The sequence below is a fragment of the Cyclopterus lumpus genome, chromosome 7, assembly GCF_009769545.1.
Source record: "Cyclopterus lumpus isolate fCycLum1 chromosome 7, fCycLum1.pri, whole genome shotgun sequence".
NCBI classification, from domain to species: Eukaryota; Metazoa; Chordata; class Actinopteri; order Perciformes; family Cyclopteridae; genus Cyclopterus; species Cyclopterus lumpus.
Window position 1 is genome coordinate 23,203,550 of NC_046972.1, and position 10,775 is coordinate 23,214,324.

The window sequence follows — 10,775 nt, forward strand, 5'->3', positions numbered from 1 at the left end:
TATGTGCATGTGGATTTGAACCTAAAGCCTCCGTCTTTAATATATATTAATTAAAATATTAATTGAGTAATCAAACACCGCATGCACTAAATGACGGACGAGACATTTAAAAAACCCAATAGGAACACGCACGTGCAGACACAGTGAAGTCCGCTGGAGCGACACTGCGACAAAGAAAAAAATTTAAATAAATAATAATAATAAAAACTTTTAGTGACGCTTTGAGCTTCCGGTCTTTGTTTAAGAAACAACAGCATAATAATATTAATAATAATAATAATTCACCAGGTGGAGACAAACAGTCGTTTCTGAATGCATGTTTATTAAGGCTGGATTTATTCTATACGGAGAAAAGTCACGTGATCAAAGTTACGCCCACGACACCTGCGGCCTGTAAAAATAATCCAGGTGTGTATTTCATATTGCGGCTCATTAATCTGTTCATATAGTGTTGATACATAAGACTCTCGTGCGTGGCAACCCCGCCCCCCCCCCCCTCGATTGCAACACATCTTCTGACCCTCGTCATCGACGTGCGCGTCGAGCTACCCGATCACGTGACCGCAGCCAGGTCACGCTGCCCGAGGCGAGAAGACCGCTGCGGATCAAGTCTTCGGTGGCTCTGTATTAGCCCCGCCCCCTCCCCCCACGGCGTCGGTGAAGGCTTCACCTGGAGGGTTCATCAACCCGAGCTATCGATTGGTGCAGGTGAGAAACAATAAAAGAGAAGGGAAGGAGGGAGGAGGGAGGAGGGAGAGAGGGAGGAGGGGATCCTGTTAGAGGTCAGTGCTAGAGGTCACACTGGGCGGGTGATGATCACAATGCAGCTTCACACATCTGGAAGTATACGTTGGGTTTTTAAAGCATCCGGTTCAGAACTTCTGACAGGAGGGAGGGGCTACGTTCTGACAGAATACACACACACACACACACACCCCCGTCAGGGTCATGGGGTCAAATATCTAACTTAACATCACCTCTCACCTCACAGACAAGCTGCTAGTTTCCCAGCTGATCCGATAGCGACTTCCTCTTCTTCTTCTTCTTTTTAATTATTATTAGACATATATATATATATATATATATATATATATATATATATATATATCTCAAATGTTCTTTCTTTCCGTCGACAAACCTTAAAGCACTTTTACCAGCTCAAAAGGTTTAACAAACTAATTCTAATTAATTTTCTTTGCAGCGACGACAACAACCAAAAAACACACAGAAACCACATTTCATTCTTATTTTTTTTTCTTTTCTTACTCGATAGTAAATCAGTTACATTAATTTTTAGGTTATACATTTTTTTAATTTTTTTTTTAGGCTTTCTCCATGAATATATAGGCTCCTACGTTAAAGCTTAGCATTACGACCGACATGATAGACTCAGCGAAACCAAATTTAAGGAGGGAAACAAGAAAAAAAAAAAAACAGGATTAAGACAGAATGATGGTGAATGGACAAAAACTATTTGAACCCCCCCCCCCCCCTTCCCCTCCCCCCCATATTGTGAAAAAAAAAGAAGCAACAATTCATTCAATGCAGCAGTTACATCATTACATCATTCTGATTATAAAACAATTAAAACGGTGGACCGGGTTGCGTACGCGAAGCAGAAACATACAAAAGACCCCCGAAGACCAACATGGAGGCAGCAAGCAGAGCGGAGGGCTGTGAGGGACGTGAAGAGCACAACGTTATGACTGATAATGGTGAGTTCTGGTTGTAGGAGGACACACATACGTTATTTTCTTCTTCTTCTTCTTTTTTTCTTTTCCCAGAGGCCTTTGCAAATTCCTCTTGTGGGGGGGGGGGGGGGGGGGGATGTCTCGAGTCCCGTGTGACTTCACACTATCCCTGATTTCTCCAGCAGTGTCACTGTTTTGAGCAGTTTCTTTTGAGAAGTCACCAAAAAAAATTAGTAAAAAAAACAACAACAAAAATAAAGAAAAAAAAAAATAATAAAACATTAAGGCTCCAGAAAACAGTTTTTTTTTTCTGAAATGAAAATTGTCAGTTTTTTTTGTTGTTGTTGTTGTTGTGTCGATCTGAATGAAAAATAGATAAAACATTAAAGTTTTATTATCGTAGAGGCTCCCTAGTCCGTCCCCCGGTTGGCACAGTTAAAAACCTCTGAAGCGTGGCAACGTCGCCCCCAAATGGACAAATAGGGGCAGGACACGTCCGTTCCTGATTGTACTGAATTATAAAGTGGCAGATTCTGTTTAACCCTGATTCAATTAGAAAGAGGCGGGTGGGGGGGTGTGGGGGGGGGGGACCAGTACGACATGGAACAGGGGGAGAAAAATATTCTGTTAAAAAACAAAACAACAACGATAGAGTGAGGCGGTGGCGAGGTGACACATACATCAGCTTGTTTATCCCTGCACGAGAAGTGGGCGGTAGATGGGGCAAAAAAAAAAAAGAAAGAAAGAAAGAAAGAAAGAAAGAAAGAAAGCACGAGTCGTCTCGACAACGGCGGAGATTCACCGGGATTAAATAGGGAAGGAGAAAAAAAAAAAAAGATGAAGGACTTTTGCATTTTTCATATTCTTCTGTCTCTTAAATCAAATGTCCTAGTTCTGTAACTGTCGATCAAGCCCGGGGTAAATGTCTTCTATTGTTGTTTATTCCGGTTTTGGCGCTCCTGTTTAGAAAAAAGAAAAGAAAAGAAAAACACAACAAATAAACATTAGACGTTTGAATATTACGCAACGACGACATTTTTTAAAACGAGGTGAAAAGGGGGGGTCATCTTATACCGGATCGAACGAGAGCAATCGTATTCAATATGTATGTATAGAAAGAATATAAAAGACCAAAAATGATCACGCGCGTCAAAAGGGTGAAATAAAAACAATTATTGAGCTGAGAAGATGTCGAGATATTAATTCTGAGCCATTTCGCCCAGCGACATTATCACTCGCGGGATAATCAAAGAGAAAATAGTATAAATTGTTAATAATAAAAATGATTCTTTACCTGATCCAACCGAGAGCGGTTCGGTATGGGAGAAGGTTCAAAAGTCTGTCGGAGAGAAAAACAACAATCAGCACCAACGGACACAAACAAACAGTCTAAATAAACAATTTGCATGTGACGGTGCGAATATATATGTATATTTTTGGTATATATATCAAAGACAATACAGTGAGAATACTGTGCCCACCTTGCACACCTCCTCCTCCTCCTCCTGCCTCTTCTCGTAGTGGGAGAAGTCGTCGAAGATGGAGGTGGTGTGTTTGTAGGTGGCGATGATCTTCAGCACCTGCTTGGCCTTCTCCAGGGGAACCTCCTGGGTGTCGCGGGAGTTGGTCACCGGCTTGTTGTCGTTGTTCTCCAGGCGGATGTGGCGCAGCTGGCTGTTGGGCACGTCCTTGACGAACAGCCAGTCCACGTCGAACTTGCCCTTCCACTTGTCCTGCGCCCAGACGCCGGCGCTGGTGCCGTAGTCCACCGGGGAGCGCATCTCCGCCACGCCGCAGAAGTGCCCGCTGCCGTTGACGCTGAACAGCAGGTACACGGGGCCCTTGGCGTTCATGGCCCGGAAGGCCGAGTCCAGCCGCTTGTTGCCGTGCTCCGTGCTGCACCAGATGGAGTACTTGATGGAGCGGTGGATGTCGTCCTCGGAGTAGCTCTTGATGATGAAGACGCGCCCGTTCTTCAGGTTCCACTCGAAGTCCTTGGGGTTGTAGCTGTTGGAGGCGCGCAGCTTATCGAGCACCGGGTGGGACTCTCCGCCGGGCCCCTGCTGGCCCGCGCACTGTTGAGGGCCGCAGTTCCCGCCGCCGACCATGCCCATCACGCCGCCGCCGCCGTCGAGGCCGGGGACGCCCTGCCCGTAGCCTTGGTTGCGGTTGCGGGGGGCGACCCAGCGGGTCTGGGGTTGCGGGGGCTGGGCGTGGTTTTGGTAGGGCTGAGGCGGGGGCTGATGGTGCTGGTGCTGATGCGGGTGCTGGTGCTGGTGCGGGTGCTGGTGATGGTGGGTCTGTAAGGCCATAGACTGCATCTGGGGCTGCACCAAAGACTGGGGAGGCGGGGCGTGCATGGGTCCCTGCTGCATGTGGCCTTGAGGTGGCATGGCGTGAGGAGAAAGGCCGAGAGGCTGCTGTTGCTGCAGCGGAGCCGTGGCTACTTTAGTCGCGGGGCCCTTGTCCCAGGTCCCGATGTTCATGTTGTGTTTGATGGGAGGCGGGGGAAGAGCCCCCCCCAGAGCGGACATCCCCGGCTTCACCTTCGCCTTCAGCTGCTGCGGCTTGGCGGGCTTGCTGGCGATGGCCGCCCAGGAGGTGGGTTTAGGGGGCAGCATCCCGATGCCCGGGGCTCCGTTCCCCGCGGCCGCCACCACCGGTCCGCCGATCACGGACCCCACGGCCTTGACGCCCTGGCCGGCGACGTCCCCTCCGATCTTCAAGCCCACCATGCCCTGATCCAGGCTGTTCATGCCGGGGGCTTTGTTGAGGGTGTCGCTGTGAAAGCCCGTCTGGCCATCGGGCACCAGGGTGCCCCCCAGGGAGCTGGGGGGGTAGCTGTAGCTGCCGCCGTAGGCTGAACTCTGAGTCTGCTGGCCCTGGGAGCCACTTGTGCCCCAGGCAGAGAAGGCGGGGTTTTCGGGGAAAAAGTTAAACCGGTGTGGGTAGATGTTGCTGCCCAGGCCCCCCGGCTGCCCGAACACCGTGTCCGGCATGAAGTGATGGTCTCCGTTACTCAAGGCTCCGTAGGGGGTGAGGTACGGAATCGGGGGATCCCCGCCGGTGGACCAGGGGGCCTCGCTGAGGGGATACGGAAATCCAATGGAGGGGGCGTAGTAGCTGGACAGGTAGGGGTCGGTGATGGACTGGTAGCTGTTGTTCTGGATGAATGGAGGTCAGCAGAGCCACAACGTTAGCAAGTGACGTACAGTTTGATTGACTCTATAATGAAAAACGACTATTTTAAAATGTGTTTTTGTTATTTCACTTAACGTGTAAATCATACAATTCTGATGGAACCATCGTGTCGTGTTTCTACTGATTTATGTTGCGAAAACTAAATTTGAAATGTTTGTTTTAAACAGATCACCAGTTTGATTTTTTTTTTTTTTTAAAGTGATTGCTGATAATATCAGAATTATTTTTTCAAAAACAGACACAATATCACAATTTTCTCAACAATCAATCGCCTTAAGATTGGGCCTCATTCGCTAATATGTGCGTTAGAAATGTTTATTCTTTAGAAATTTGAAAAAAAATTACCATCGTAGTCATGACACGTGCCTACAAAAAAAAAAGAAAAATACACAAAAGAGTCTTGAGCTGCAATAACCGAGGCGGTGAAAGTTGTGTCCCTGAGCGCCGGACTGTGGCTCAGGTACCAAATGAAACAGTTTGACATGAAAGGTGATGCGGACATAAATAAATAAGACAGGACAGAATTTAAAAAAAGAAGGAACCAGGTGGAGGAAGAGGACAACCTGCAGTTATTGGACAAAACATCCATAACACGTCCAATAAATGAGGTCGAGGGTGACGCAGCTATTGTGTTTACTTTCCCCCAGAGTTCATTTATTTCATAATTGTTTAACTCTGTTGTTTCTGCACAGCTGCAGATGAAGATCAGGCTGCGCTAATGTTCTTATTAATATCCTATTTGGAGAATTAGATTCCAGTGGTGGCTAAATAAGATCGTTTTCCACTCACGTGATGCAAATTAACGGTTTTAAAATTAATGGAGAAAAAAAATAAATAGATGTAATAATTTCCTACATACAAATACATGTGGCAGAAAATGCTTAAGTTGTATTATTTTTTGTGCGATGGTGTCAAAAAATATATTAAATTCATTTAAAAAAAAAAAAAAAAGAAAACTCAAAATATGCTCTGAAATATTTCTTAGTATATTATTTTGTATTTAATTATTAATTGATGAGGATGTAAGTGCATCAATTGAATAGTTATTTCATACATGTGACCAATGAATTGGTCAATTAACTTATTTTAAATACTGTCGTCTATTAAAGCCCATTTTAATAAATTCAGTTTTAATATGAGACGTGCGAAGTTAAGAAGTGTGTGTTTTGAGCGCAGGTTCAAACCCAGGTGTGTGTTTTGAGCGCAGGTTCAAACCCAGGTGTGTGTTTTGAGCGCAGGTTCAAATCCAGGTGTGTGTTTTGAGCGCACGTTCAAACCCAGGTGTGTGTTTTGAGCGCAGGTTCAAATCCAGGTGTGTGTTTTGAGCGCAGGTTCAAACCCAGGTGTGTGTTTTGAGCGCAGGTTCAAACCCAGGTGTGTGTTTTGAGCGCAGGTTCAAATCCAGGTGTGTGTTTTGAGCGCAGGTTCAAACCCAGGTGTGTGTTTTGAGCGCAGGTTCAAATCCAGGTGTGTGTTTTGAGCGCGGGTTCAAACCCAGGTGTGTGTTTTGAGCGCAGGTTCAAATCCAGGTGTGTGTGAATGAGGCCCGGTGAGCTTTACCTGAGTGGATTGACTCGTGAGGTACGGCTCAAAGTCGTCGTGGACCGCCTCCTTCTGATGCAGCGAGCCATTTTGGACTGCAACCAAAGAAAATCACATTAATGTACATTTGAATACACACGTTCATTTTCATTTATAAACACATTGGTAGAAGTACATGTTTCAGTTATAAAAGTTGCGTTGAGTTTGAAATGATTATGTTGTAAAAACCCAACAAAAAAAGAATTATACTTAATTTGATTTAGGGATGACTTCATGTCAAGATTTAATGATATCCTTGTGTGTGCATGTGTTTTTATTAAATCACTGAGCCGTGAATGTCAAGCCGAGCCCGCAGGTGGAGCGTGAATCACTCCACCTGTCACTCTACCTCCTTCGCCAACCGCACTAAATCAAAGTCGAACTAGAACATCATAAAAAATAAATCCCATTGCAAAGCCACAACAACACCGGTGCCACCACTTAAGGTTAGGAGGGCGGGGGGGAACTGGCAACAATGAATTACCATTAAATCATTAGGTACAGATGTGGTGGCATTGAGGGAAAGGTGAAACTGGACCCCCCCCCCCCCCTCCCCCCCCCAAAAAAAGAAACTTTATTTTCTTGCACAATATGTCTCGGGATTGAAGGTGTCGATAAAACTTTGCAGTTTGCTCCCTCATAAAAAGGATTCTGTGGTCAGATTTAAGAGACTGTAGAATAAAATAACACTTCTCAACGGATTCTTTATCTAAATGACTTAATAATGATTCCGCTAAGAGAAACTCCTGTTTCCTGGTTCACTGACCTCTGTGTCTCATGTAGGAGCAGGAGGAGGACCACGGGGAACCAGGGATTGAAACAGAACCAGTGCATTTAGGAATAGGAATAGGAATATCCTCAGAATACGGACAGTGGCAAGGTGGATTACGCGGAGAATTAATTTCCCAAGCTGAATAAAATCTCTCATAGTTTTTGGGTGAAACTTTTACTCACAACTGTCGAGGCTAAATGAGGTGTGCGTGACACCCAAAGAGAAAGTTTTGGGTGTGCCACAGTCTCGAGAACCAAATATTTAAGGTTAGAAACTGCTTCAACAGATCATGGACATCTTCTCATCGACATAGAAGTATTATCACACACAAGCCACCTCACAAGATTGATGTTGTACTCCAATGCGTCTCACAGTACTTCTTCCCCGGTACTCAAATACTTAACCCCGGACCCTGATATTGTTTATGTAAGATAAACTTCTGCATAACATATATACAACAGTCAGCGTAATTCATCATCTGATTTAATTTATACGTCTTGTCCACAGTGGCAAGACCCAACATCTTACTGCATATATGTGTGTGTGTATATATATATATATATATATATATATATATATATATATATATATATATATATATAAACAATATAAAATGTGCAACAAGAATGTTCCAATGTGTTTTTGTTTGTCATGTGTTTGTTGTGCTAAAAAATGGGCTAACATCTGCGTTGCATGATGAAAGTAAATGGTCCTTGCACGTGTATAACGTGATCCTAAAACAGTCGTGTGTATCAAAGATCGTTCATTTCTTTTTCATGCGTCTCACAGTACATCTACCCCAGTACTCAATTATTTAACTTCTGCATAACACACATATAATATAGATGCATACATACACACACACAGTACCAAAATAACTTATCATCTGATCTAATTTAAATATATATATATATATATATATATATATATATATATATATATATATATATATATATATATATATACTAGAGGAGTGCACTAATGTTTGTATGTCTCGTGTTTGATGTGTTGAACATGTGTGCATCCCTGTGTGGCACGATGACAGTAAATCACCCTTGAACGTGTCCATCCCATTCCTAGAATAGTGTGCACGTGATGCTGATTTCATCAGAATAAACAGGTACAAACAAACAAACAAACAAACAAACAAACAAACGCATCACCCTCCCGTCGGCTCACCTTTAGATGCTTGTCCCTTTGATCTCTGCGTCCATGTTGTAGCACGAAGAGGAGAAATACATAAAAGGGAGATGGACAGTTACTTTCAGTTGATTTCAGGGGGGGGGGGGGGGGTTCACACACAGATTGCAGCCTTTTTATTGCCCCCCCCCCCCCGAACAGACGCAATGCAACACAACTACCTCACGTTGCTGTGCGGTGAAAAAAAAGCTGTTTATAAACACAGCGAAGTCTTGCATTTGGTGTGTGCAACTTATGCTAATGCGACGTACAAACTCGGCTAACTAGCCAGCTAACGTGGTCATATATCTTTAAATAAATATGTTGTTAAAAACGCAAAACAGCAGCTCGCGACTCAGTTCGTTATAACAGTCCGGGTGCGTTTAAAGTCCCCGTGGAAGACAAAAGCTGGCGTTTATAACCACCTTATACACACATAAAAAAAAAGAAGACACACAGAACAAGTTAGCTAGCTTGCGCCTCTCGTTTTACTCAACTCACGTTAGCTTTCACGTATTTTCTGGCTAGCTGTGTACATTCACGATACTCTCTGGTTTAAAAAAAAGACGCCGGTTTTCATGCCAACGTGTAACGTTTACCGTCACTCCCACGAACACGGCCGTTAAAAAACGTTTTCAAACCGTTACCCCCTTCCCCTCGGATTGTAGCCGGCTATGCTAGCTACATGGACCCGGCTAACGCCAGTAGCTAGCTAGGCGAGCCAAGAAATAGCCGTAGCCCCCCTCCCCAAAAAGGAAGCCTCTTTTAAGGGAGCTGCTAGCTCTCTCTCTCTCTCTCTCTCTGTTCAACGGGCGAAGGTAACAATCCTACCTGAGGGTCAATGCTTGTGGCAGACATAATTCATTAAGCACGTCCCGGGATTCTCACAAGAGCCGGAGCTTGTGACTGGATTCTTTTCTTCTTTTTTTCTCCAAAAGGCCCTCCGTGATATGAAAAAACAAAAACAACACTCACACACACACACACACTCACTCACACACACACACACACACAAAAGCAAGTTCACACAGCTCCGTTGCAGTTAGCGTAGCTAGCTTAGCGTGTGTTGAGGGAGGGAGGGGGGTGTGGGGAAGAAAGGGGTGGGTTTGGGGGGTGTAGCAAGTCGCACGGTGCTCCGCTGTGTGTGCGTGATTTTTTTTTTCAGTTCCCAACTTCCACAGTTAAAAAGTCTGTCGTCTCGGATACTGGTCCCCGAAAGAAGTCTCTCTCTCTCTCTTCTCCCCCACAAAAAAAATAAAATGAAAAATATATCCTGGTTTTTCCAAAGTTACGTGTCCGTTTTTTTCGGAGGTTGGAAATATTTCCGAAGCTCGGTCGCCTTTTACTTTGTCTTTATTACTCCAGAGAGAGAGCGCGAGCTGCTCGGTTATGTTGCACTTCCCCAATGGCTGCTCTCATCCGGGCTCTGAGCCGCCGCTGCAGTGCACGTCGCTCCCCGCCAGGGGGTGCTAGAGTTTGAGGAAACCGTTTTTTTTTTGTTTTTTTTTTGTGCGTGTGTGTTTTTATAATATCTGTGATTTAAATATTCTGGAAACCCGATTTATGACACTGTGATAAATAAATTATAATAATGATCCTGTACGTTATTATAAAGAGAACGTTTAAAAAAAATAATGACTTCAGATAGTATCTCATTATTATCAGAATTACTAAGTTATTATTAGTTATGAGATTTTAAGTCATAATTATGAGACAGTATCTGTAAAATAATATTAGATAATCCTTTATTAGTCCCGCAGTGGGGAAATGTACAGGATTACACAGCAGCAAAGGGGTAAAGTGCACACAAGAAACATAGTAAAAAAAGGACTAAACAAGTGATGTAAACAACAACAGTATGCATCTACAGTAACATTTATATATACACAGGCAGAATAAATGTAGTTATTTCCCAACGCGTATTAATATTGCACAGGTTTGGGGTGATTAAAGTGATTAAGTGTTTTATTTACAAAGTGTTTTTGTGGTCTACTTGGAGCTGTGACACTGATGTCCACACTTAGCATTAAGGAATTAGTTAAGTGTATTTGTTTTAATGGGAACGGGCTCAATGGACATATGTTGTTGTTGTTGTTTTTTATACAAGAGACTCGTCTTACCACACAGGAGCATAAAAAGCTGAGAAGAGAATAGGACACGTGTTATCATCATCATTTAACTCTAAAACCAGCGGGTCGCTATTTTAATAAATAAAAACATTCCAGTGACAATTGGAGAAACTATAATTGATCCAGCAGAACGCTATGTCCTCGTTAATCTACTCTGAACCCTGGACTCTGTTGAACTACAAACAAACATACTTGTAGGAGGTGATTTTTTAATTTTTGCTT

The 10,775-nt window shown here is 43.9% G+C and overlaps 1 protein-coding gene across 2 annotated transcripts; it reads right to left on the reverse strand.

Moving 5' to 3' along the window:
* Window positions 1–1,236: 1,236 nt before the first annotated feature.
* LOC117733589 (YTH domain-containing family protein 1-like) lies at window positions 1,237–9,845 on the reverse strand. Of its 2 annotated transcripts, none has more exons than XM_034537357.1 (6): window positions 9,256–9,845; window positions 8,425–8,449; window positions 6,453–6,529; window positions 3,173–4,855; window positions 2,986–3,030; window positions 1,237–2,650 (listed from the first exon to the last, which is right to left on the reverse strand). In XM_034537357.1, the coding sequence occupies exons 1-6, from the start codon at window positions 9,280–9,282 to the stop codon at window positions 2,621–2,623; spliced, it is 1,887 nt and encodes a 628-aa protein (XP_034393248.1). In that variant the 5' UTR covers window positions 9,283–9,845; the 3' UTR covers window positions 1,237–2,620. The 2 variants fall into 2 exon arrangements, with proteins under 2 accessions (XP_034393248.1, XP_034393249.1); XM_034537358.1 differs by having other exon boundaries at window positions 3,182–4,855; window positions 9,256–9,834.
* Between the last annotated feature and the right edge of the window lie 930 nt (window positions 9,846–10,775).

What these genes read in the sequence shown, in the direction of transcription:
- LOC117733589 (XM_034537357.1), bottom strand. Translation starts at nt 9,282, where the DNA reads ATGTCTGCCACAAGCATTGACCCTCAG. An exon ending in AAAGGGACAAGCATCTAAAG is followed by an intron (nt 6,530 to 8,424) that starts GTGAGCCGACGG and finishes CTTTGGTTGCAG; the next exon opens with TCCAAAATGGCTCGCTGCAT. An exon ending in TCACGAGTCAATCCACTCAG is followed by an intron (nt 4,856 to 6,452) that starts GTAAAGCTCACC and finishes CCATTCATCCAG; the next exon opens with AACAACAGCTACCAGTCCAT.